Source organism: Erigeron canadensis, chromosome 6 (assembly GCF_010389155.1).
Source record: "Erigeron canadensis isolate Cc75 chromosome 6, C_canadensis_v1, whole genome shotgun sequence".
In the NCBI taxonomy this organism is placed as follows: domain Eukaryota; kingdom Viridiplantae; phylum Streptophyta; class Magnoliopsida; order Asterales; family Asteraceae; genus Erigeron; species Erigeron canadensis.
In genome coordinates, this window is record NC_057766.1 from 19,331,930 (window position 1) to 19,359,714 (window position 27,785).

General features: G+C 33.8%; 4 protein-coding genes across 8 annotated transcripts; all 4 read right to left on the reverse strand.

Moving 5' to 3' along the window:
• Positions 1 to 534: 534 nt before the first annotated feature.
• Positions 535 to 3,630, reverse strand: LOC122604411 (receptor-like protein EIX2). The gene is made up of 2 exons (XM_043777305.1): positions 1,938 to 3,630; positions 535 to 1,748 (listed from the first exon to the last, which is right to left on the reverse strand). The coding sequence occupies exons 1-2, from the start codon at positions 3,628 to 3,630 to the stop codon at positions 535 to 537; spliced, it is 2,907 nt and encodes a 968-aa protein (XP_043633240.1).
• Positions 3,631 to 5,030: 1,400 nt separating this feature from the next.
• LOC122606248 (probable aldo-keto reductase 3) lies at positions 5,031 to 9,080 on the reverse strand. Of its 3 annotated transcripts, none has more exons than XM_043779208.1 (7): positions 8,770 to 9,080; positions 8,628 to 8,697; positions 6,782 to 7,054; positions 6,500 to 6,706; positions 5,900 to 6,072; positions 5,748 to 5,814; positions 5,031 to 5,617 (listed from the first exon to the last, which is right to left on the reverse strand). In XM_043779208.1, exons 2-7 carry the CDS (start codon positions 8,691 to 8,693, stop codon positions 5,279 to 5,281), a joined length of 1,125 nt encoding a protein of 374 aa, XP_043635143.1. In that variant the 5' UTR covers positions 8,694 to 8,697; positions 8,770 to 9,080; the 3' UTR covers positions 5,031 to 5,278. The 3 variants fall into 3 exon arrangements, with proteins under 3 accessions (XP_043635143.1, XP_043635142.1, XP_043635144.1); XM_043779207.1 differs by having other exon boundaries at positions 5,712 to 5,814; XM_043779209.1 differs by lacking the exons at positions 8,628 to 8,697; positions 8,770 to 9,080 and having other exon boundaries at positions 5,712 to 5,814; positions 6,782 to 8,534.
• Positions 9,081 to 9,130: 50 nt separating this feature from the next.
• On the reverse strand, positions 9,131 to 12,164 carry LOC122606249 (probable aldo-keto reductase 4). Of its 3 annotated transcripts, XM_043779211.1 has the most exons (7): positions 12,111 to 12,164; positions 11,847 to 11,900; positions 11,015 to 11,248; positions 10,738 to 10,938; positions 10,231 to 10,403; positions 9,965 to 10,067; positions 9,131 to 9,727 (listed from the first exon to the last, which is right to left on the reverse strand). In XM_043779211.1, exons 3-7 carry the CDS (start codon positions 11,231 to 11,233, stop codon positions 9,392 to 9,394), a joined length of 1,032 nt encoding a protein of 343 aa, XP_043635146.1. In that variant the 5' UTR covers positions 11,234 to 11,248; positions 11,847 to 11,900; positions 12,111 to 12,164; the 3' UTR covers positions 9,131 to 9,391. The 3 variants fall into 3 exon arrangements, with proteins under 3 accessions (XP_043635146.1, XP_043635147.1, XP_043635145.1); XM_043779212.1 differs by lacking the exon at positions 11,847 to 11,900 and having other exon boundaries at positions 12,111 to 12,130; XM_043779210.1 differs by lacking the exon at positions 12,111 to 12,164 and having other exon boundaries at positions 11,847 to 12,076.
• A 9,946-nt stretch (positions 12,165 to 22,110) lies between these two features.
• Positions 22,111 to 27,780, reverse strand: LOC122604412. Its single transcript, XM_043777307.1, has 15 exons — positions 27,710 to 27,780; positions 27,183 to 27,271; positions 26,825 to 26,979; positions 26,684 to 26,748; positions 26,395 to 26,583; positions 26,204 to 26,258; positions 25,911 to 26,096; positions 25,698 to 25,828; positions 25,050 to 25,263; positions 24,151 to 24,210; positions 23,838 to 24,074; positions 23,478 to 23,736; positions 23,187 to 23,392; positions 22,639 to 22,689; positions 22,111 to 22,495 (listed from the first exon to the last, which is right to left on the reverse strand). The coding sequence occupies exons 1-15, from the start codon at positions 27,778 to 27,780 to the stop codon at positions 22,205 to 22,207; spliced, it is 2,259 nt and encodes a 752-aa protein (XP_043633242.1). The 3' UTR covers positions 22,111 to 22,204.
• Positions 27,781 to 27,785: the final 5 nt, after the last annotated feature.

Consider the following 27,785-nt stretch of genomic DNA (forward strand, 5'->3'; position numbering starts at 1 on the left):
TTTGAGCTCCAAATTATGTTATAAGCTGAAATCGATCCTAATAACGATGGTTGAGACAGAAAATTGGTCGGAATAGACAGGGATGATGGCTGTGAAGATAGAAAATGATGACCGAGGAAGAAACTGGTTCAATAGAGGATAGAACTTGTGATTTACGGTGAATTTACATAAGTACCCTCGTAGCCTCCTACCTATGTAAAAAAGCAAATGGTCTTAATTTATCGGTTTCCTTATAATACTATGTCAAATTTACGCAAAGTAACCTGCAAATAAACATAAACTGATAACGGCATGTAATGATAATAATGACATATATATAAATGCAAAACATAAATAAGCAAAGATCAAAATGTTATAGTTTATACTCTTATAGTTTATTGTCCATAGGTTACATAAATAAAGACTTGATAATACAAAAATACTTGATATTACATGATCTAGAAGATTATTGTAACACGTACGAATATACTTACAACAACAAATTAAAATTTTAAATAAAAAGATAAAGATATAAATATAGAATAATATAACTTACTAGAAAATCTTCCTCTGTATTCGTGTAAGAGTCACTATAATCCATACTACAAGCCATGAGTAAACATTCTCTATAGTTTCAAAGTAAACTAGCCTCCATTCTTTTATGAAGTACAAGCTACCAATGAATCCCATAAATCCGACAACAAAACCAGGAATTATGGTAATTAACAACCAAAAATCTTCGATTTCAATATTACCGTCTTCGTCACTAACATGAGTATCTGGTAAGCTCTTTCTATTGCAACTTCTCAATAGTATGGGTCCACATAACTCATTGTTCCCTCCATAAATAGCTAATGGGTCACCTAAAGTTTGGAGCTGGCTTCCAAATGGTATTTGACCAGATAAGTTATTGAAGGAGAGATTTAAGTAACTTAGAAAGTTTAAGGTAGCCAAACTTTGAGGAATTCCACCAGACAACAAGTTCATCGAAAAATCTAAAGATTCCAATTTGTTTAGATTTCCAATCCTTGTCGGAATCTGTCCACTTAACAAGTTTCTAGAAAGATTCAAGTTGTTCAAAGCTGCTAGGTTCATTAAAACATCAGGAATTTCACCAATAATTTGGTTGCTTGAGAAGTCTATGGACGTAAGATACTTAAGTGTCTTGGTGTACTTCAACTGTATACCTTTTATGTAACTCTCAATATTTTCTTCATATGGAGAGGCATAGTATTGAAAGTCAACACTAGTCACTATCATACCAGTTAAATTATAAATACAATGAGGGATCATTCCACTTATGTTATTATTTGCCAAGTTTAAATGTTGAAGAGCGTTGTTTTGACACAGTTTCGGTGGAATCTTACCCATAAAATTATTTGATTGGAGATTCAAGATTCTAAGCTTGGATAACTTATTTCCAATCCAAGATGGAATATCACCTGTCAACAAATTTTTCCCTAAATCACAAGTGACTAAGCGCGTCAAGTTCTGTAAAGCCACCGGTAGATTGCCCTTAAATTTGTTGTTGCTCAAGTGCAATGACTCGAGATTTGAAAGAAAACCTAATGAACTCGGAACATCACCCGTTAGAGTATTATTTTTTATATCCATCACCTGTAAATGAATTAAGTTTCCTACGCATTTGGGGAGAACTCCAGAGAAGTTATTATTTGATAAATCAAGTAGCCTTATACTAGACCACTCGCATAAATGTGTTGGAACACTTCCGTTGAAGAGATTTTGCGCAAGATTAACTGCAACGATACCTAAGTTGGATTTAGCAATCATTAGTCTAGTTAAAATTTATAAGACAAGTTAGGCTAGATTAGTTTGGAACAATCATTAATCCAAATATTCAGAAAAGCTAAATGTAAAAACCTAAAGTTATCTTGGAAAAAAAAAAATCTAGCCACAAGACGAGCAACAAAAATAAAAAATTTCATTTTTTAGTATACCTGGATTTCTCATTCGTGGCAAATTTCCACCGATCTTGTTTTCTGACAAATCCAAAAAGCCAAGATGAAATGTGATGTTCTCAAACCATTCCGGTATGCTATCTCTAATACCCGAATTGGAAAGATGTATATCTATAATATATGTTGATGTTTGAAGCCAATTTGGGAATTGAGGTCCGATGTTGCAGGAGCTTGCACGAAAATAGTTCAATTGGAAAAGTGGAATCCAATTAGGGCTCACATTGAACGTTATTGAATTCTCAGACAAATCTAACACGACTAGATTGTTGAGTTTCATAAAGTGAATTTCAGAAAGAACCCCATCCAACGAGTTATAAGAGACATCTAGTTTAAAAAGGGATGAGAGCTCACCAAGACTAGTGGGAATGCTCCCACTCAATTGATTAATATAAAGAGAGAGCTCATGTAACCTCGTAAGTAGTCCAATGCTTTTAGGCAAGCCCCCACTCAAGTGATTTACAGAAAGTTGAAGTTCTTCAAGCATTGACATTTGTCCAATACTTTTGGGTATGCTCCCACTCAATTGATTCCTTGAAAGATCGAGCACTCTTAGAGAAGATAGGCCACCAAGTGAGCGGGGTATTGGACTAGACAATTGGTTCATTGAAAGATCGAGCACTCTTAGAGATGATAGGCCACCAAGTGAACGAGGTATTGGACCAGACAATTGATTCATTGAAAGATCGAGCACTCTTAGAGATGACAGGCCACTAAGTGAGGGAGGTATTGGACCAGACAATTGGTTTGATGAAAGTTCGATGGAAGAAAGAGAGCTCAAGGTCCCAATAAAATCGGATATTCGGCCATGGAAGTTGTTTTTCTCAAGGTTTAGATGCTCAAGGCTACTAAGGTTTGATAACCAGACTGGAAAAGTGGAGTTGATACCATTAAAAGAGAGATCAAGTGAATTAAGAGATGTGAAATTGATGAATTTTATAAAGGATAAATTGATGTCACACAAGGCCAAGTTGAGTGTAAGCAAAGAAGGTAACATATTAATTGGATGGAACCAATCAATATGGTTACCGATTGTTATCCCTGAGAAATCCAAATGCTTTAACGATGACAACAAAGACATCCACTGTAGATCATCCTTGACCATCAACGAAACGTCATACGAGAGAGGTACCATGTCGTACCTATATAAGAGATGGAGATCAAGATACTCTAACCTTGAGAGATTTCCTAGATGAGGGGGGACTACACCACTAAAACCTGAGAAAGAGAGGTTTAGGTATTCCAAATATTTGAATGACCCAAAGAATTCAGGAATATTTTGCCCCGTGAAATTGTTCATGCTCAGGTCCAAGTAACGCAAATACTTCAAGTTGAGTAATGAAGGACTAACCTTACCTTTTAGCCAGCTCCTCCTTGTGTTTGATGATATATAGTAGTCAATGAAAGATAATGGAGATCGAAGATCAAGTTTGACAACATGGCCATTTCTCTTATCACACCCAACTCCCTCCCATTCACAACATTTTACTCCCGTCCATGTTGAAAGACGATTTGATTCATCCGTAAGGCCTTGTTTGAATACAACCAGTGATTGTCGCTCCTTTGGGATACATGTGATGTTTGAAGAATTTGTGACCATGATGTTGTTACTGATTGCGTTATATGTTTGAAAGAACGGGAATAATATAAAAATGAGAATAAAAGTGGTTTCCATTTTGTAGTAACTAAGATGGAGTATACACTAAGAAGTAGGGGGTGTGGGCGTATATATATACTACAACATGCCTTGGAATTGGGAATTATGAATTGTAGACATGGAAATTGTCAACTTACTTGAATCTCACAAAGTCATGATCATCAATATTATAAAATGAATCACAAAACGTCATGATCATTAATTCAATAGTAGACTTTCATTAGCATTATGACCAGAGGCTGCCACTGTTTGGATTTTGTTTTATTTGACCCGCAAAACGAATTAATTACAACCACCTAGCTACTTGTTGAGACATACAATACAAAAGTCAAAAGATATCCCCTTCATGGATTCAGTAGTCAGAGATGATAAGACTGTCCTAGAAGAAGTCAATATATGTAAAGGTTATTATATCAAAAATTTTAACATTAGCCCAACCACGAGTTAACTGCCAATTGAATTTCACCGAAACAACACTAAATGAGGTTAGTTTTGACTTAATTTTGAGGCTTCTTAAAATTCAGAGGCTACCTAAACTGTTTGGATCAAACTTTTGTCTGTATTTAAAATATATCGTGTTACAATGCCATAACTACTTGACAATAATATTAGTCACAATAGAATGTTGCAATCTTAATAATAGTTCATATATTCTTTTATAAGAAAAATATAATACATAAATCGGAAAAGGCTAAAATATGAATTTGTAATGGAAGGGACAGAAGCAAGCACACCTGCAGATGACTTGCAACATTGACTCGGGTCAAACCAGAAGAATTTGTCTACTTAGTTTGTATGACCTTAGGATGTAACACAGGAACTTCAAAGGGAATTACTATTATATGATGATTAGATGTAACAGTTTCATCATTTAAAACTGATGTCAAGATATCCCTAAGATCTTCAACCTTAACTATCCCGAGTTTCTTGTAAAAAAGAAATGATATGCAAGTATGGAGTTTTACTTATCTTTTGTTAATATTCATGTAAAATTTGAAAACTCGTGGGATAGGTTAGGGTCCTTAGTCGCCATGAAGATATTTATGAAAGCAAAGATGTTGTTAGTCTCTGTTTATGACTTTCAACTTGCTTCAGAATCCAAACACTGAAAAGTTATTGTACTCAAGCGAAATTAGCATTTAGAAGATATGAACAATATACAAAGTTTTTGATCTTGGAAGATCCTGTATTTGGGATCATTTCAAAGGAAGAGAGGTCTTTATAAAATTTTACAGAAGTATCAAAATATATGTGCGGGGCGTAAAGTATGATCACGAACGATTGGATGAAAAGATCCAGAAAGACATGAAAGGACTACAAAACTGCAAAGAGCGGAAAAGAACAGATTAAAATGCAACAAAGATTCATGATGAAAATAACTAAATAAGTAGTTCAGATATGATTTTGGACAACAAATCTTCAAATTTGCTTTGAAGAAGATGAACATTGAATACTAAACAGGGAAAATATTAGGTTACAATTTGTTAGTAAACAATTGTTGGAAGGGATAAAATGTGAATTTGAAATGTGATGTATAGATACCCCTTTGATTTGAAAAAATAATTAAATGTAATCTAACGATCTTGGAAATTTCACTAACACGACTCCGATGGGCAAGGTCCAAATTCAAAATATTAATTTAAAAAAGATCTCTATAATCAATAGTTTATGCAGTATGCCAAGATGACAAGGGTGGAGTGTTTGCATACTTCCAAGTATCTTTCATTACTGCAGGTGAGTACCTATCGCCCTTCACAGCTGCAGCAATCGATTCAATTTCACACATTTCTTTCTTTGTTAGTTTTACAAAAATGGATCTAATATTCTGCTTGAGGTTCTCGATTTTGGTTGTACCAGGTATGGGAGATACGTCATCTCCTTGGTGTAAAAGCCAAGCCAATGCTAGCTGACATGGGGTGCATCCCTTTTTTCTTGCCATTACATTCACCCTTTCAAAAACAATCTTATTGTGCTCTAGGTTTTTGCCTTGAAACTTTGGTAGACTCTGCAAAAGATGATAAGTTATAAAGTCTGCCAACGGTAACATAAGCTCACATTTTCACACCTAATGATAGATGAGTCATGTTATAAGTACACACCCTTCGGAAGTCATTGCTTGCAAAGTTTTCAACTACCTTTGGACCCTTTGAGAAAAATCCCTTTCCAAGAGGACTAAATGGGACTATCCCGATTCCAAGTTCTCTGCAAACAATCAGGTTTTAAGCTAAATGTGTAATAAGCATGAGCTAAAGCTGTCTGAAAGCTAACTAAAACACCTGTCACACACCTGCAAGTAGGAATAACCTCTTCTTCTGCATCTCTTGTCCACAAGGACCATTCCAGCTGTACAGCGGTAATTGGATGAACTGCGTGTGCCCGTCTGATGGTTTCTGGTGACGCTTCAGAGAGACCTATGTATTTTATTTTGCCTTCCTCGACTAGTTCTTTCAATGATCCCACCTAGCAACAAAATGTCAGAATGAGAAACTCTTTATTTAGCATACATATATTAATTAGTTTCATTAGTAGTTATTTAATAGAGGGTTTAGTGCGTCGAAATGTAACCAACTTTGTCCAAAAAGTTATAGTGTGCATGAACTAAGTTTGACCTTTATCTTAAGCACAAACTTAGTAAAAAATGTCTATATCATGCAAAAAGCATGGTCGCCCAATCAAAAACCTGTATATGGCAGCTAATATGGGGTGTCACGTAGCTAATATGAGTTGCCACGTATGCATTTTGCATGATATAAACATTTTTTACAAGTTCATGCATAAAATAAAGGCCGGGCTTACTTCGTGCATACTATAACTTTTTGGGCATAGTTTATTACATTTCGGCGCACTAAACCCTTTAATAAATGATAGTACTGTTTATGCGGGATACCGTGAGTTCAATAGGGATGCTTGTATCGATACGATGAACATAATAAAGATCAATACAGTTGACTCCAAGTTGTTTCAAGCTAGCATTACAAGCTTCCTTCACATATGCAGGATCGCCGCTTACCACCATCCCTTTATCGCCTGAGAGTGACTTAATCCCAAACTTGGTAGCCAACTGCACTTTATGTCTCGCATCCCCCTCCAAAGCCTAACAAAGTTTTGACTTTGATTCATTATCATTTTAAAATAGTGAACATAATAAAAGATACACACAATCACTCACCTTTCCGATAATGATACTATTTGTGAGAGGACCGTAGAGATCTGAGGTATCAAGAAATGTGATTCCCAGCTCAATGGCTGTCTTGATGACTTCAATCATTTCTTTTTCGGGTTTAGAAGACCCGTGTAAGGGAGACATGCCCATACATCCTAAACCAATTGCAGAGACCTCAAAACCTTGTGACCCCAGCTTTCTTTTAGGCACCACTACTGACTCTTCCATTATCTCCCATACAAAGTAAAAACAGATGTAGAAAAGGTAGCATCTGATAAACTATATATGTGTATAAAGGAAGATAGCACATGAGAGAGTACTTTAATTAAAAGATTCCAAGACAAGTTGATGCTCACATGAAGTAATTTCAATTAGTTTAAGTTGCCAAATTCCAGAATATTATATTAAATATTGTTTTTAATACACTTACTTATTCCAATTTGATTCTTCCGTCTAGTTAGAATTCATTTTTTAATTATACAAGTGCCAAGTAACTATTGTGGCCTAAATGTTTATAATAGTTTTCAGGTATATTCACCGAAGACACAAACCAAACAAGCCAAGTATGGAAACAAAAACTAAAGTAATGTGTCGCGAGGGTCAAACTAAATGTGGTTCTTCAGCTTATTCCCACATCCTAGTAGCAGAGCAGATTATGGATGAACCTTTTTAAGTATTTTCGGTCAAAAGAAAGTTATTTCCTATTTAAATGTCTCTTATAAACTAATTTCGAATTGTATCAGGACATGATTTTGATAGATTTCTTGATTGCAACTTACTACACATGCTGATAAAATGATTTGAAATTGGACTGTAGCAATTTCATGCATAGCTCTAAAATAGGTGGTTATGTTTTACTCATATTTACTGTAAAGTGCCCAACTTACAAGGCCTATTTACATTACAACCAAGTGTCCTTTCACTACATCATTATAATCACAATTATATGGAAATCACCAGGCCCGTCCCACGGATTTCAAAGCTCTGTGCTGCAATGATAAAGTAAACCCCTAAAAATAAAAAATAAAAATCTTAAACATATGTGGTTTAATAGTGAATATTATTACAACATTGTTCCATAAACAAAGTTTGTAATTCTATAATGAAAAGTCACTCAGTGAACTCATTTACTTATTTTAAAAAGAGCTATGTTAGAGGAAAGTAAGGATCACATTTATGGATAAAAATAAAAGCCCAGAGGTAAAATAGAAGTAGACAATGGAAGTTGGACAGCTGGATCGATCCCTGGTTACCTTAAAAAGGAACATCACCCGCTGTTCTCCAAGGCAAATGGTGTATATATATAATTTCTTGTCATTTCTTAGTTAAATAACTATGGTCTATGGACTTTAAATTCGGGCCCCAGAAGCATAGTTGTCTTTGAATGCATGCCGTGCATGTTCTGTAATCTAAAACAAGTAATTACACTAACTTTATTAGGAGAGAACAGCAATGGTTCCAAGGTTAAACGGGTCATGGTTTTAAGTACCTTTTGGTGGTTGCCTACTGGTTAGTGACTTAGCTCGGGATAATATATGGTCTTCATTCATTACTCTGTTGCATTTATTTTACTATTTATGGTGCAATAGAATCAACCTTATGAAAATTTTGACTCTTATGAAAACACTTATTCTCTAAAGTGAATGTATCTACTGACACCACATTTAACACGCTATATTTTTCACTACTTATGAGAAAGGCAAGTTTCAGAGCGACATGATCTGTCTTAGTTTATCTATAAGAAATTAATACAGTAATAATGCATAGCAAATTGATAGCTACATTGTTGCAAATATTTAACTCATCACATCATATTTCCAGCAGACTATTATTAGAAGAAAGAAACACTGACCCAAACAGAGGTTGCTCCTATTGCACCTTTTGAAAAATACTTGCAGGAAATGTTCACGCGATGCATCTAGCTGAAAAATACATCAATCAATTTAGGCAAGATAATAACCATCACTTAGTGAATAGAGGCATAAAAGAATTACCTGTGTTGAAAAACAGTCATAAAGAGCCGAAGTTCTTCGGTACACTCAGTCAACTTACCTTCCATAATCTCAATTGGCATGCTTTGAGACTCAATTTGTTTACTTTGTTCTACAGTTTTCCTACTTTGAGAGCCTAAAACAGAAATCGGTTTTCAAATTTTTAACTTTCACCTCTCATCCCAACTAAATTTCGGTATCTGGGACTTTGTCACTCCAGCCCCTTGACGTCTACGAGCTCTTCTAGTCTTATCAGGTCCTAAGAGTTCATTCATAATGCTTTTCAGTTTCTGGGCACTTTTCAGGAGTTCTGAATTGTTTCTGGCCTCATACTTTGATACGGTGCAACTCTAGACTACTTCAATTAAAAAATCAATAAACTAAATACCTAGTTTAATAAAATTACTACAAATAGTTACCGTTTGGTGCATTTACCAATGCTCTAAGTTCAGTATGGTAGTTGCTAACAAAATCTATGTTTGTCTCTATGGCTTTAATGGAATTAGTATCAATAACAAAATTTTAACTTTTAAACAGGTTCCGGAGAAATTTAGGATTTTTACAGGTGTATACAAACATGATCATAGTGACAGTTATAAATTTAATGTGTACGCAAAAGAGCATGTTATTTCCACAATGACAAAGGTGGAGTCTCCACGTTTGAAAGAGCCAGGATCTTGGGAGGTAATCTTTTGCCCTTGAAAGCATTAGTTGAGGCAATAGACTCGAGCTCAATTTGGTCCGCTGGAGAGAGTTTGACTGACAAAGCTCCAATGTTCTGGTTCAGGTGCTCCAGCTTTGTGGTGCCTGGAATGGGACTCACATCGGGTCCTTGGTGCAGAAGCCACGCCAATGCCAACTGAGACGGCGTGCAGCCCTTCTTCTGAGCAACATCACTAATCCGCTTGAACAAGTTACTGTTGTGTGCGAGATTTTCCCCTTGAAATTTTGAATCCCATTGCTGGAGATGCAGGAAAAGTCAAGAATCAAAACCAACAATAAAACTACTAGCATTCGTAAAACAGAACATGCTTACTTGCAGTTGTGAATTTATTCATAACTGAAAATTATCCTAAATTGTGATGGTTGTTTCTTCAATTTTGAATGAAGGTGTTCTATATATCGTCTAATGGGATTCAAAATGTTAACTTGCTACATGAAAAGTCTGTTACTTCCATGTTACTCATAGAACACAAACCTTCCGAAAATGAGAATCTGGCAGGCCCTCGAAAAACTTGGCACCAGAAGTAAAAAATCCACTTCCGAGAGGAGAATATGGAACAATTCCGATACCTAGTTCTCTGAAAATCATACATCATTTAATCAACAAGAACATGTATTATCCATTAACCAAGGGTTCTTTTCTTTGAAGGCAAAGCATGCTAAATAAAAATTACACTGCACATCTGCAGATTAACTACTGGTACCAAGATTTGGTTGTATATGACTATGGCTGTGGCTTACCTGCAAGTCGGGATTATCTCTTCTTCCTGGTCTCTGGTCCATAAAGACCACTCTATCTGTAGAGCAGTGATTGGATGAATAGCATGTGCTCTTCTAATCGTCGATGGTGAGGCATCAGATAGACCTATATATCTGATTTTACCCTCCTCTACCAGCTTCTTAAGCTCCCCCATCTACAAACAAACCAGCCCTGGATCATTTTCTAGTCTAAAGTATTTATTGCTTTTTTTCTAAGCGGGTTTAAAAAACCGATATCATGCTTAAGAGACCGATTTTACATGTCATAGTACACAATAACAAATTACTTTTCACTCTTTTATGCTACTAACTCAAGCCCCGGGGTAAGATTTAAGAGGGCATCCAACTCAAGCACTAATCATATATAATTATGTATGCTTTTGGCATTATACAAAGTATACAAAACACGTTCACTTTTTAAATATATTTACCAGAATATTACTCCTAGAATTTATAATCAAGAGAAACATTGAATCTTAAAATGCTAACTGTTATCTCAATTGGAACTCGAGCGTCTATGCGGTGAACATAGTATAAATCAATGTAATCAACATCAAGGCGTTTCAAACTAGCTTCACAGGAAGCCCTAACAAACTCTGGATCACCACAAATATCGCAATCTCCTTCAAAGGATTTGATCCCAAATTTGGTTGCCAATTGCACCCTTCCTCTTTCCAATCCTTTCAAGGCCTAAATCACAAGAAAAAGCAAACTTCCAACAAAAAATAACTTAAAGAGAAAAAATAAAGTATGATAGCTAAACAACCTTGCCAATGAGGATTTCATTGAGATTGGAGCCATAGTAGTCTGCGGTATCCAGATGAGTGACACCAGAGTTAACGGCATGGTGGATGATTTTAATCATATCTTGCTCGGGTTTGGGAGGCCCATAGGTACTAGCACTCAAACCCACGCATCCTAAACCAAGAGCGGATACCTCCATACCTTGTGATCCAAGCTTAATCATCCTCACTCCTCCAACCATTATGTTTTTCCGTAGCTATAGACATTAATTCTTTATTAGATTACTAATTCTTGTTAGCTTGAAACTTGCAAAGTTAGATTGTTTATAGAAGCAACCAAAATTTAACCTTTAATGCATTACATACCAAAGTACAGAAATTTTTTTTGAAAGTCTAAACTACTACAAATAATCTAAGAACCATGACTATGCTGGGGATGGAACCCCTCCAATTACTAAAGTTAAATGAGTACAATCAATATATATATATATATGTGGGTTACTATACGAAGTGTTCTAAAATGCTAAGTGTGTGAAACACTAATACACAGCTTAACTATCAAACATATACATCTTAATAACTAAGATGTATGTCAGTAATTTTTTTAATGGTTCTTCTAATAAAAATAAAATGAAATGAAAAAAACAAAAGTTAAAAAAATAAAAACCACTTCTATCCACCTTTTCATTTGATCTCTATCATATAATATATTTATTTAGCCTGATCAGAATGAAAAAACAGATTAGCAAAAAAAAGGCTGGCCTAAGCAGAAAAAGGAATCCATATGGCTGTTTATTTATTCTAGTATATAATATAAAGCTGATATATATATATATATTGTAAATCCATTATTACCTTTCTCTAGTGATTCTTGGCTTATAATTTGCTCAACTGGTGTTTGCCAAAAACCTGGTATTGGAAACGATCATTTTAAAAGATGATACCCCTTTTTACAATGTGGTAATTTGGAGAGTGGCGTGTGGAGTTGTGCCACCAAACCAGTTAAGTTTTGGTGAATTCCATTTCAATCACTCTCTACTTGTTTGTTACCAGAAATGTTTTGTATATGTGCTAATGTTAGTAACACAAACAAAAACCAAAACAAGTAAAAAAGCTAACCTTTTATAAATTAATGGGAAGGAAAGACAGGAATGGGGTCTTTTTCCGTTTTCATCATCAAAAAGAATGTGTAGGTTGATTTTGTACATTTTGAATTTTTGATTGTATAAGTTTGTCTTTGTATGCATCTGTCTTATTTATCTTATGAATATCCGCAATGCGGTTGTATACGCGGCGGCGTGCTGGCGGTAACGGTGACGACTTGTAGTGTCAACGGCGGCGAGTGAGATAGATAATTGATGTAAAATAATTCATGTAATTTAAGGATTTAACGAAAGTAATTTAATAGATAAAAACTGTATATTATAAATGTTTAAAACTTTTAAGAGAAAGTGATTCTAAGAATAGAATACCTAGTTTATATTATAAGGAAGTATAGATAAGATATTTTAAAAATAGAATACCTAGTTTATATTACAAGAGGTATAGATTTGATACTCTTGTTTCTAAACTTAAATGTCTAAAGTTTATTTTCAATTTTTTAATCTTTAGATTGTTATTATTTTTATTTATGTTTATGCAACACTTTCTGTAAAATATATAAATAGATTAAGTTTTTAATATATATTATATAATTCAAACAAATATATTTACTGCCAAAATTTAAATTAAAAAAAAAAGTCAAATTTGAATATTTAAATTAGGAAAAAAAATCATATTATTCATTTTGGAATTACAGTAAAAACAAACTAAGAGATACATCATACATGTTTATGCTACAATGCACGTTATTATGATCATTTGTTTCATTTTTATGGAAGAGATTTCTTCAAGTTATCCTAACCTAAATGGTAAAGTTAAGGAAATCTTGATCAACGGATTAAAATTGATGGTCAAAGTTCAATTACAAAAACAACGATGCTTAATCCCGGCTAGAGTCAGGTTCTGAGGAAGGTATTAGACAACCTTATTGCTTTCAGAAAGACCTCCGGCCGAGGGCTTTAACCCTTATAAAAATTTCAGAAAGACTTTGTCATGATCTCATATCAAGAGAGAAAATTCTCTATCTAGAGAGAGGGAGAGCCGTTAGAGAGAATTATCATATTTGAATTTTAACCTGATTTTAATCAAAAGGTCAAAAAATTTTCAATATTATTCCTCAAGTTCAAATAACTTGATGGGATAAGTCTGTTCTTAAAAAACAAAAATCAAGAACACAACGTGATAGATATATGCACTTCCAACATTAAAAAAGTAATGTTAACAAAACCCAAAATTATATAAAAACAAATGTATGTTTTCTTAAGGAATATATGGTAACCTGGTTCAAACTTTAACATATCAAGTGTATGCATTTATATGAAAATTAAGGCAGAGTATTAAAAAATTGTCGTATCAAATATAACTAAATGAAAAAAAATAAAATAAAAAAAGAACAAGAAACAACACAATCAAACACAAAAAGACAAAAACAATGAACTAACAAATTAAAAAAATATTTATACAAAAAAAAAGAAAAAGAAAAATAAAAGAAGAAGAAAAGAAACATAAAAACCAAGGGTAAGGGAAGGAGTGGGTTGTGAACGTAACACCTCCCAAGTCTCTATATCCCACAATCCCACTTACATATCTAGCAACTTATTCGTTGTTTCCAAGCCAAAATTAAAAAGTTCTTAGTAGAAAGACAATAAAAAAGAAAACATTGTTTATATCAACATATTTTAATAAAAAAAAAAAAGGAAAATGATATATGATGTTAACATCATTGTTGTTAGATGATGTTCCCTGACGTATTCACTAACATCAATTTTTACACATGTCATATAGCTCCCCATGAATTTTATGGTTTGTGAGAGCAACATCATCTAACAAAGATGATGTTAACATCATCTAAGTTATCCCAAAAAAAATTAATAGCAACACTTTTAGAAAAATCTCCTTTTAATTTGACCCCCCACAAATGTATCCGATTTTAGATTTTTAAGTTTGCAGTAAAAGTTACAAGATATGATAGACACATCAAGGGTTTTTAACAAATGGCGTTAAGTGTTAACGTCCATTAAAATAGAAAAGATGAAACTTGATTTTATGGATAAACCATAAAAACGATCCGTCCAATGAACTCTCTAATTTATTTATTATTTTTATTTTTATTATTTAAAAAAAAACAAACAAAAATGTACGTCGTACCAAAAAAGGAAACATTTTTATATATTATACAACTTATTAATTTATTAACATTTTTTGTCAAGTTATTGTTGGTTAGTGACTTGGTGCATATCTGTTAGGGGCGTTTGGTTACAAGTAAGGAATGGAAATGAGAAAGGGTAAGGGAATACAATATAATGCAATGAATAATTTATTATCTTTGATGCTGTTTGGTTCAAAGTTTATGAATTTTATGTTTTTTGTTAGTAAAGTTATTTGTATATTAACGAAAATAATAATTATTATTTACAAATGTGTATATATATACACATATATAATTATTATGAGAAAAAACTAATGCTTGTTGATTTTGTAAATAATATACATTTATATCTACAGTATATATATTTGATTTGATATATATTTGATTTGATAAATATGTAATTTTATTAAAGTTTGATTTTGTTTTTTATATGTTAACCGTAAATATGGGAAATCGAAAGTGGTTACGAATTTTTAGGAAGTGAAAACGTGGGCTGAATTTTAAAAGTGGGTAATCAAATTCATTACCCCCAAATTGTTGAGTAATGGAGTATTAACCACTTTTAGGTAATTGGGGATTATATTATAGTATACCAAGCATGAGTAATCATTATCTTTACCATTTCTTACCTCTTATAACCCTTTATCAAGCACCCACTTAATTATAATGGTCGGCAAAATGTTAACTATAGAAGGGTGTCAGTGTCTCGCAAACATCCAAAGCCAATTGATCCTCTCTGTATATGAAAAAAATATATCCAAATGAAAGACAAAGAATCTCTCAACAGCTTTTATTAGAACTCTAATGATGAATAAATCTACTATTTGATGATACACCGCCGTGTTGCCCTTAACAGAGAAACCGGAACATGGCTGGAATGTACCGAGTACGGCTACGTCTCTGGTCGGTCGAGCGGGCGTCGACAAAGTGTAACATCCCAAGATTTTTAAGGTAAAAGAAATTAACCCCTTTTTATAGTTTTAACATTAAATTAATTTCCTAGTATTTTATTTTTGGATATGGGGTTAATTTAGTTAGAACTTTAACGGATAAGGGGTATTTTAATACCAAGAAAATCATATGGGACGTGGCATCTCCAAAGAGTGCCAGCCCTCTTTTTCTTTTGAGTCACCTCCCACTTCACTCATTCTTCTTCTTCTTCTTCTTCACTGAGCATTCTTCTTGCTTTCACTAAATCAAAGTTTCATCTTCCAAGCCCAAGGTAGAAATCAAAATAATAATCATCGTTAACAACTCTTATCAAACAAGATTAAAACGTTAGGGTTTGTGGTTTGGTGGTGGAGGTGGCCGAAATTTAAGAGGAAAAAGGGGAAGAAATTGTGTATTGAAAACCCTAAGTAATTGTCTCCTTTGTTGAGGTAAGGAATTTCCCCAATTTAGCTTTATCTTTTCTTTTGAAATTAGGGTTCATGAAGGAACCCAAATTTGGGGTTTTACTAGAAATTGGAGTGTGGTTAATTTTTCCCCAATTCCTTAGTTAACCTAGTTGTCATTGAGTTATATAATGTGTTTGGTTATGAAATTGATAAGTTCTTGTGATAATTTGGGTTAATGTGAAAAGATGAGCTTTTCTAGTTATTGAAATAATGATGAAAATGGTAGATTGAACTATCTAGTGTTATTGTATGAATGAAAGTAACTCAACGACAAATTGTTGAGTATGACTAGGTTAAGCTAGTCAAATTGTGAGTGAAAGCTTATGCATTTTATGATATGATCATAGGTTGAGCTTGTTGAGCCTTATTGTTTAGCTTTGTTGCCTTTGTTGCGGAGGAGGTGAGTATACTTGCATACCTTTGTATATACGTTGGGTCAATTACCATGAGATGTGAATGTTCCAAGCATGGTAATTGATTTGGCGTTTAGCCCATGTGGGGCATAGTTTGTGAGGCCTAAGAACCTCCGGGGCCTAAGAACCCCGATAGTTGATCGATTGAGGCCTAAGAACCTCCGGTGGCCTAAGAACCCCGATAGATGATCATGATTATGTTGTTTAGCTTATATGGATCCATATATGTATTTGTTAGTGTGCAAAGTGAGTATGTAAATGTGACACGACGGTGTCATAGGTTACATGTGAAAGTCTTTGCACTTGCCTTCTTTCGTATTCATAAATGTATGCAAGCATATTCACTAAGCCTTTGCTTATATTTTAGTTGTTTACCCTTTTATAGGTAGTTCCGGAAGAAGGAACTAGAATTGTGGATTAAAAGAGTTGATTTGAGCCCGAAGTTGGATCTAGCAAGTTCTTGAAGGTAATTAGGGCATTTGCGGATGAATGACGATCTTTTGGTAGATACTTAGAAGTCCCACACCTTTTGGCTTTTGGTACATTGTTTGTTGATGGTCATACTTTTATTAAACTTGTGTCTATGATCAAGTGTAAAGATTTCAATCAGTTGTAAAGTTGCAATTTTTGGTCGAAACGGTGTCAAAATGGGTAAATGACCCGTTTGATGGTATCCATGATTTGTGAACATATTGACGATGTGAATTTGTTTAAAATGTGTCTTTTTGTGTCTTGAAAATCTTAGGAATGTGTTGTATGAAGTTCATGATGATATGGGAAGGTTGCCATTTGGTTTATGTGTTAAAATGGTTTTGGGTTGCTGATCAGGTAGCCCACTGCGGCGCAGTGGAAGTGGTTTTGCCCACTGCGGCGCAGTGGTTTTCCTCGTCTTTGTTTTCAGTTCTTCCCACTGCGGCGCAGTGGGGAAGTGTCAAACCCACTGCGGCGCAGTGGGGCTTTTTCCCATTATGTTCCGAGGGTTCCCACTGCGGCGCAGTGGTGAGTTCTCGACCCACTGCGGCGCAGTGGGTTATAAAAAAAATATATAAAAAAAAATCTTGTATTTTCGGTTTATCGAGTCTAGTCCATTCACAAAGTCTGGCTGTGTCGTACATGTATTGCCCCAGTACTTCATTAGATGGCGACCCTGTACCCCTTTGACTATAATTAATTAATTATTAATAGAAAAAGTTAATAAGTGTAAATTAATAATAAAAAAAAATGTAAATTAACGAAACATTTTCTATAAATATGTATAATTAGTAATTAAAGGTTTTTTGTGGACCTATATTTTCTAATTTATAATTTTAACTATGATACATGCATAAAACTAGTTTTAGGGGTTAATTAAGCTTTTTATTTGATTAATAAATGATTAGGTCAATTTTCCGGTATAACAAACATTTAAGGAATGTTTGACACTAGCTCTTCAAGGGTTTTAGCTTTTAATTTTAAATGAAGAGCTCTTAAAATTTTAAAAACTTTGTTTGGTTAAAAAAACTTATAGCTTTTAACTTGGGGTAAAAGCTTCCAACTCAAACGCTATGATAACAAAGTGTTCCATACTAACTGTAGCTTTTAGGAGGTAAATTAATTCTAATACCCTTCCATCTAATACTTTCTATTCACTTTACCACTGTAGCATTTTCAAAAACGAATGTTTTTGAATAAGATAAATGTGCAGAACGTTGTGGAAGACGTCTAAATACACATTTCGGATCCCGACATATATATAGGCTTGAAAAATAAAGATTAATTACAAAATCGTACTGTAACTAACTACTACCCCCGTCTCATTTTAGTTGTTCACTGTTGACTTTCAAGGTCTTTTTTCTTCAACTTTTACCGTAAATATTTTTGTTTGTATTATATAATACTTGATGAAAGTTATATAATTGAAAAGTTCGTTTGAAATCAAAAATATTTGCGGTCAAATTGAGACAAAAAGACTTTGAAAGTCAACAGTGGACAACTAAAATGGGACAGAGAGAGTACATCATTTCACATGGTATCACTTTTTACAAGTAATTGAGCTATCATTTCCTGTATTTCTATTCTATTGGAAACTACTCCGTTCTCATTTTATATCCTATACAATCTTTTTGATAATGATCCTGTCATTAACAAATCTTCTATGATTCCATGTCTTCCACATATACCAACACATCACAAACACGATACTTTTCATCACACTTCTGACTCTCTTCCTATGTCCAACAACATTGTAAACCTTGAGAAAGTCTAAGACCGAGAAAAAATATATAAGGGAGAAGATGACACAAAGAACTAATACGATTCCATACCTCCATCTAAATAATTGATCAACATTTTATTCCATTATTTCATAGGACCCACACAACACCGAGTCTAAAATAGCATTTCCCATCATTCAAATCCGAGAGTGTAGGTAACCGATCCATCTCTAATCTCCACATGAAAATGTTACCTTTCTTTGTTATCCACTTCAACCATTTAAACACGTCATTTCCATTCACGGATTAGGTAGTCTTTAACGGCCTAGCTGAGAATTCTTACTCAGTCCCCTCATTTTAAATTCATCTGTCTTTCCTCTCCAATAGCTTAATACATTCCAACAAATCACCAATTTTGGCAATGTTTCCAATCTCTTAATTTGATAACCTCATCAATTCCAAGTCCTTCAAATCTTTCCGATATTAAATTGAACTTGTCAAAAACTGTACTTTTTTTTTCTTCAAAAATAAGGAAAGCCTCTTTAAGAGGTTCATTAAACCTAATAGTTTTAACTTCACCATGTACCCTTTTAAACAACTGATTTATACCCACACCAGACACTTGTACTCTTATAATAATTTGTAATAATGCTCTACAATGAAACCAAACTCAACCTGTATATACTTAGACTATGAGGAGTGAGGGGGGCAAAAGGGGCTTCCCACATGGGGGCGACTTCCGATGCGTGACGAAGGCTCCCCCAAATAGTAGCCCTTCTTTTTTCTTGGAGTAAGACTCCTCTTTGGGGTTGCCCCTCAATTTATTTTTATTTTTTATTTACTTTTAAATCATTATATATATATATATATATATATATAACAACCACCAATGTTGAGGACTCATTCATTGCCTTCACCACAACACCCACCATCCTTCTCTCTCATCCTCTTGGCACTTCTTCTTCTTCCTTCCTCTCCACAACCCAAACCATCGCCTGACCACCCACCACCGCCTGACCCACCACCGCCTAACCACCCACCACCGCTCTTCTTCTTGTTCTTCTCATTTCCAGATTTCATCTTCTTGTGCTCTCTCTCGCCGGAAATTATACATATGTATTATATATATATATACATATATATATACAACAGCAGCATAAATTATATATATGTATAAAAAAGTAGCCAACTGCTCTTTTTTTCTTGAAAGTCACACACACAGGGGTGATGAATATTGATCGGGGAAGAGTTTTTTTGGCATTTGTCTCCCCTCGAGATGATGTAAAGGGCGGCGCTGAGGCGAAAAAGGGGCGGTGTCGGCTTCTTTATCCTCTCACTCCGAATAGCCTTAATGGAGACCAACATTTTCATGAATTGCCTTAATACCCGTCCTCCACAAGGCCTTTGGAGACCAATATTTTATTTAACTTTAAGCGTTTACAAAAACCTTGATATACATTGTTGAAACTTTTTATTTATTTTAATTTTCTAACTTTTTTTTTTTTGAAAACTTATAAAATCCCATACACTCCATAAAGCACATGGCTATGAAGGCTACGTACCCAAGTTTGATTATTGTATCATATTTTTTATAAGTTTATCACCATCATATATTTGCATGTTATATCAGTTATAATATGTGGTAGGTTTAAATAAAAGATAATAATAAGAGCATTTTCGGTAGAACGGTTGATAAAGCATTTTACTAGTATTATATTAAGTTTTTAAAAAACTTTTAACCCATTAGAGTAAAAAGTTTCTATGCAATTACTTAGAATTTTCGAGGAGACAAACACATTTTATCCTTTTAAATATATGAGAGCAAGTGCTCGCGCGTTGCGGCAGTGAGATGGTGGGGTGATAGATCATAGAGTATGATAGCCAAATGCCTTAACCGCACGGACTCCGCCCTCGGATTTAAAAAATCGTCGAAAATATATCGAATGACATCTCTAATGAAAGAGCATTAAATTTTAGAAACACCCATATAATTTTTATAATTTATCGATGTACGGTTTTTGAGATAAAGTTTTTTGAATGAATTAGAGGAAAAAATGATTTATGGAGAAGAGATATAAAAAAAGAATGGTTGAGATTTGAGGGGAGAGAAAGAGTGTTTATAGATAAATATAGAATTGATATATGGGCATTTTGGAAAACTAAACGATTTATAATTAAATTGAAAAAAAAAAAACTTTTAACACCAATCTTTTGTGTAATAAGTAACATGATGAACCCAACAGGCCAACATTAAATACTATTAAGTTATAAAATATTTATGCTTTTTCTTATTCAACTATTTAGTAAATTTGAGAAAAAAAAAAACTTTCAACAGCGCTTTACAATCAAATATCTTAAGTAATTTTAAGTATCCCATCAAAAAATTTGAACCTTAGTTGTACTAAAAAAACAAAAAGTCTTTAACAACTGGGTTAATCCCATCATTGGAAAAAAAAAAAAAAAAGAAAACGTAGCTCACAAACATACTAATGTTAATTAATCAATATAAAGAAAACGTACTCATGCAATTGTTATTCAAATTACCTTTCTGGCAGAATGTTATTTGAAGTTGCACCAGAAGTACGTTAGTAAATTTGTTTGACATGCAGCGAAAAGGGTTTTTACTCCTTTCATTTTATTCTCCTTCTCGATCTTCTTATTAATATGTGAGGGTTGTTTTTAAGTTGTATATATATAGATAAATTTTTTGGAAACTTTTAAGGATAAAAGAATTTTTTATAATAATAATAGGTCGGCCTACTTACATTTAATTATTAAAAGAATATTAAAAAATTAATGATTAATTAGGATGGAGCTTTTACATCAAAGAGAGGGATTAGGGTGTCAAGTATACCTCCAACCTGCTCTTTTAGTTATATTATAGATTATTGTTTAATCAGTTTATGTATATCTCTCCAACCTATTTTAAACCATCAATATTTAACCATTATCAAACATCCATTAAAGTCTTGTACGGTACAATAATAGAAAATAAGTTTGGTGAATTTCATCATCGAGTTTCATTCAAACCTCATCATCAAATTAGCTTTAGTTATCTTTTATTATATTTACCATGATCCTTCATATGATTTGATTTATCATTTAATAAAATCATATACATAAGTAGTTAGTAATATTTATGATGTTCCCGTCTATCGGACAGGTATAATCTAGTATAAAAATAAAGAAAATTTTTAAAAAACCCTCAAAGTTCAAGTTGATCCAAAATGTACATTCCTTTGGAATTACAAGTTGAAATAATCAAAAGGGTACCTATAAGACCATTGCTTAGATTCAGGTCCGTTTCAAAACAATGGAAATCACTCATCAACGGTCCCGAATTTGGTTCCGATTACTGCGTCATCCAATCGCAGCCTCACCGTCTGCTAATAAGGTACTTCCTGGATATGTTTCTATTGCTGATGATGACAATGATACTTTTCTCCAACACCATATTCCTAGTACCATTTTGCCCCAAACTGTTAACAACTTTGAAGGTTCAACAATACTGGGTTCCTCCCACGGCTTAATCTGTTTCTATGGTTCTGTTTACAAAGACCTAACAAGTTTTATGGCTGTTATATGGAATCCTTAGATAAGAAAATTTGTTGATGTTCCTCAGTTCCTGTGCCTAATGTTGTTTTTGAGCCGTACGAAACTATTTTAGGTTTTGGGGTTAGTTGTGAAACTCTAAAGGACCCTAAGATTGTTAAGATTATTAGTTTTCGTAGTTTTCAAATTTGACGCATCGGTTTATATCTAACATATTACACATACATATATTTGCATGACCATAAAGTACATGATCCTTTGGGGCATCTTAAAACATACCGAATGAATACTCATCTAAGTCACAACATAGATACCTATGATTAAACTAGCTTCAAAGTATACTTATTATCGGGTTTTAGGATTAGTTTCTTAACTTCATAATGCCGAAAAAGTTACTCAAAAATGGTTTTCAGCAAAAGAATTCTGGAAATGACCACATAATAAACTTTACAAAAGTGTTGGTTTCCAAGAACTCTATATGAGCAGCTCGTCCAATTATAGTGTTCAAGTTTCGACCCTGCAACGAGACATCAAAGTTGACATCACAACGCATAAATGTCCGTTGCTCCGAGGATGGAGCATGTATCTGTTCCAAGCAATTCTTAAGCATCTCAAGAAAGACTTGACCCCTCTTTGAGTAGTCTTGTGAAGATGCTTGGCACATTTCGATTCGGGCTGAGTGATAAGGTACATAGCCATCCTGCAAGACGGAAGTTTTGAGACACTAATGTTGTCATAAATCATTAACAATCAAATGTATTTATGCAAACTTTATGATTGATTGTTTAAAGATATTGTTCTTCAATTTGTCTAAGATCAAGTCATGAAACTAGAAATGTATACCTGGGGTGACGATAGCAGGATTATATTCTTAAAACTTTCCAGCGTCTTTTTCTGACAGTAAATGAAAAGATATAAGAACTTCAATGGTTTATTTGGAAATTTAACATCTAAAATCGAATGATACATGGTTAAAACTGTAAACGACAGGAATGCGGACCATTTTGAGCATTAAAAGGTGACTTCAACCCTTATAACTTAAAGTGGCTAGATGGATGAGTCAGACGAGTTCGGTCAAATGAGTCCAGACTGACATGGTTTAAAATGGGTCATATCAGTTGCGTTAACCTGGAAACACTTATGTTTCCATTCTTATTAATGTGCTAATTATGATTACAAGTTCAGAATAAAAATGATTACAAAAACATTATCAGTAGTAATTGATATCTCTGAATAAAATGAACAACTGTTTACTGTTGTATACTTGTGTGTACTAAAAATAGGGGTGAATAACTTTCAAATCTTTAGCAGAATTACCCATTAATAAGTAAATGGGTATAAATTTCAAGCTCCACTTAATGAGTTTTCCATTCATAAGCAATACATGATACCTTGCAAAGTTTGTAGAAGAAAGTATTTTCTAAATCATAATCATCAGAGAAAGTCAGCTGATGAATGCAGGGTGTATTTTTAAGCTTCTTTAACAGCCATACTCCGGAATTGAAAAGTGAGTTTGAACTGTAGAGATATCCTAAATGTGGACCCGAAAGAGAAACATATGTATGGAGGAATCTATGGTATGGTTCCATAGTGCTCTCTGCAATTGATTAGACGATAAAAAGCATTTTTTTCAAGAATAATTGTGATTGCTTAAGGAAACGTAACAGTTTACATAGATGTACCTGCTAATGCTGATCTTATAATGACATTTCCTATGGAGTGACCCACAAAACTGAGCTTAACGTCTTTTAAGGTACCGTACCTCGAAGCTTTATCCATTTTCTTTTCAATAAAACAAACCACTTCTTTAGCCAGTCTTAATCCCATATCACTGAAATCCCCAGTTGTGTTCTCTTCATTAACTTCTGACATCAAAAACTCCATTTTTGGATCCATCAAAAGCCATTGATTTCGCATAAGTCGTAAGTCCAGATGATGTCCCTGCTCATTTGTTCATTTCAAGAACAATTAACTCTTAGGTTACATTTTTACGCCAGTATAAATATATAATAATTTATAATCTATAGCCGAGCATGACATGCCAGAAAACCGTGGACAAACACAACAATTTTCAGAACGCGGCCGTTTTCTTGATTTCCAGTTAAGGGTAAACCAATATTTGGAAGTGCACCATCTGTATCTTTCACATCCATGCTTCGAAGGTATGAGTCTCCTCTAGCTGAACGCAATGATGCAATGACAACACGTTCTATGATAATAATAGGTGCATGTGATGGATCTCCAAAAACTTGAAGGTCCTGAATAGAACGACTGTTCATCTGCATATAAACTATGTAGATTAATGTTTCACATAAGAAAAGATGAAACTTGAAGCATCTAATAACACTATCCTGCCTTCATTTGTGCAATACTGCAACGGTGAAGCTCAGCACGCTTTGCTGCTGCCTCTGCAGGCTGTAAAAACGTAGTGAATAATATTTGTTACAACCGCCTACCAAAAATACAAAACAAAAAAGTTAGAAGAAAGGTACGAATGGTCAGTTTGTTGAACAACCTGAAATTGTTCATCGCCTAAAAAGGAATAAATTGGGATGACTTTTGTAAGAAATGCATACAAAGGTAAGCAACCTTTGTCAAAATTCTATTCCGGATAGCAACTTTTTTTACAATTTTAAATAGATGACTTAAACCTTCCAGGTTAACTGGTTTGAAGGCAAAACAATAAAATTCAACATGATTAATTTGGGTTTCAAATTATAAATGCCAGGTTATCATTTTGACCAGGTAACCTGTGTTATATTACATTCTTATCGAAGTTTTTGAAAATCGGATATCTGAAGTCAAGAATTAACAAACATTTAGGTATGTTGGTAACCTTACATACAAGTTTGACCCGAGCTGGTTAACTTGTTATGAAATTTGCTCTAATTTATAATCAAGCTTATTTTACATGCTTAAAGATCTTGGTACTCAATGATATAAAAGCATAACTGCACAAGGGCAAAGTGGTAGCCTAAGTGCATGGAAATGTATGCAACTTTTCATGAATTATTATTGTACGCAGTGTACTCCAAGTGAGTAGTAAACATTTAACTCTTACTATTGTATCTATCAGGTGACCATTTCACCAAGTAACCAATACTATGAATTGTTTTTGGTTGGTGTGACAACCATATAAGTCGCCACATCAGAAAAGATAAGAAGTCAGATACATGCAACCAAAAAACATGATAGCATGGATATAGTTATGTGCAGTTAGCCCATAAAGCAAGTTCGGATAGTTATGAAATTACATCGTGTGTAATCCTTTGACGAGCATGGACTTGCCCAAGAAGACCATTGTTGGAGTCATAGTAGCGATGCGTCTCAACCTTTGAAGATATGATCCATATTGACCATTCAGTTCTACGGTCGTTATTCCAAACATCATGCAATTGCTCCAAGATTCTTTCTTTATTATCCCTTAGTAAGAAGTAACAGATCAGATATAAAAATACAAGAAAATAAAAAATTCATATTAAAGAAACATAATAATAGTAAAAAATTTATAAATGGGTCAATATGATTTATATTTCATTATAAAGATCAAATGTCATAAATTAATTAATTAACCGAATAAAAGTTGATTACCTGAAATGAGAAATTTGGTCAAATTGTTACCTTCTTGTGTTATTTTTTCTTTTTTGATTTTTTTAATCTTCATAAAATTCTTAATCAAGATAAGCAATTAAGGTCTTTGTGGGTCAACCCAACCAACTCACTTTGTCTCGGCCAATAACCTTACCTGTTTGTTAAACTATAGCCATTTTGACCCATTACAAATCATGCCTGACCCACTGATATTGCCACCTATAACTAGCATACATCACAATTAGAGAGGACGCCTAATTAGGGTCAAAAGAATAATAATAATATAAGAGCTATACAAAAGAAAGAAAAACCTATGACAGTTCAAATATGTCTTCCATAAGTAAAGAATCTGATCTCCAAGAAAATCTAATAGACGGGAAAGTTCATCCGTTTGTAGGGAGTAAAGATAATCAGTATGGTAACCAATGATACTGTTACGTTCCTGTTAAAGAAAATAGGAGATTAAACAAAAGTGAAACAAAAGATATATGAGTCTACTCAAGAAAATCTCTTTGATGAATCACCTTAAGATCATTTCGTGTCTTGTCTGGCACTTCAGAAGGTTCAGCAGTGGCAGGTATAGAACTGGGTAAGAGTTTTTTCTCGTCAAGCCCGGTCAAATCAATTGTTTGATCAAATATTTTACTAAGATTTTTCAGCTCTTCAAGTAGAATTGCATGACTAGTTAAAAAAGCCTTCACAAATATGACCTGCAACAAAAAATAAATACGTAACAAGTAATATTGATGATGACAATCTGAAGATGAATACACAAAAGCAACTGGACAGAGATATATAGCAATATATAAATGCATACTTGAATAGCCTTATTATATTTCACATCGGCAGTTTCTTCATGGCCATGAGGATGGCTAAGATAAAACACAAAAGGATTAGTCTTGCAGATTAATTTCATAAAGATCTCTAATGTTGAGCAATAAGTTGAAAGCACTCAAAAACAACACCGCATGAGGGATTTTGATGGAAGGCATTATGTTTGCAACAAACCTCGGTGTTTTCATGGAACAAGAACAACCTTTCAACAAGCTGATGTGGACGCTTGTATCAACAAGTACAGAGTGAAAAGCATCAAAATAAACGGGGCAATATGTATGCAGTCCTAGAAGAGCCATAGGTGGGATCCGAAATTCATGGACTGCTGCAGGGCCTGCATCCCAAGACACCTGCAAATTGGACCTAAAAATCGTCCCTTTTCAAGTTAAAAAATGCATATTCGATATCCAGATTGGAAATGTTACACAAGGAAACTCTGTAATATGGATGGTGTTTTACTTACCGAGTCGCAATGATAGATGCAAACAAAAGTTCAAACTTCAGAATTATAGGAGATGTGATTGGACCCTGAAGAATTAGGATTTAGATTTTATTAACAATAGAGAGAATATTGTGCGCAACAAGAGAAAGGAAAGAAAGAGACCTTATATTTACCAAGAGATAAGTTGAAAGAAATCATGACACAGAGAAAAATATCCTGCCTTGCATATCGAATACGAAAAGGCTGTGATAAGAAACTATTATCAATATCATCAATCCTCCAAGACCCCAAAATATCATTGTAACCGAGTTCAGATGCTGAAGTAGACAATGTAAGACCGTGTTAGCTCTTTGTCTTCTTTTCTGACAATAAGCTCGTACATCGTGATATACAAACAGCAGAAACATATACGAAACTCTCAACAATAAACGTTGAGCTCAATTAGTAAGATATTCCGCTTATAGGCTTTTAGCAGAAAATACGCGAAAAAATGTGCACAAGGAAATAAATGACAAAGTACCTTTATATTGAACAACTCTTGAAGGGGAACCAGGTGATGATGTGAATTCACTGTCTTCCCATCTCATGGATATCTTGATCTGATACTTCCTATATACATATATACAACAAAAATTAATGCTTCTATAGACATCCCTTTTTCGATGTCAATTAGGTAGCTAAAGAGAGATACTAACTCCTATATCAAATTGGTATAATGATTTCAAAATAGCCTATGAGCTTATAGCACTAAACTTTAGGACAAATGCCGACAACAATACTCAATCGATTCATTAGCCGGGCATAGTGGAAGTGGGATGTCGGCAGTCATATCTCTACCCAAAAGTAAAGAGTCTCGTTCCGGGATAGGTGACAAATATTTCAAACTTGAAGATTAATTCCAACATTCAAGTTCCATTTACACGCATCTAGTATGAATTTCTCAGTTAAATTTTTTTTCTAAATCTGAAATAATCTTGATATATCATTAAACATAATTGTTTAAAATCGTATATTTTTTAAGGCCAGAATGATATTAATAATAATTACCCTTGCTCAAAGAGATCTAGGTTATGAAACCTATGAAGATAAACAGCAACCTCATGAATCGCTTCCACCATTTGGA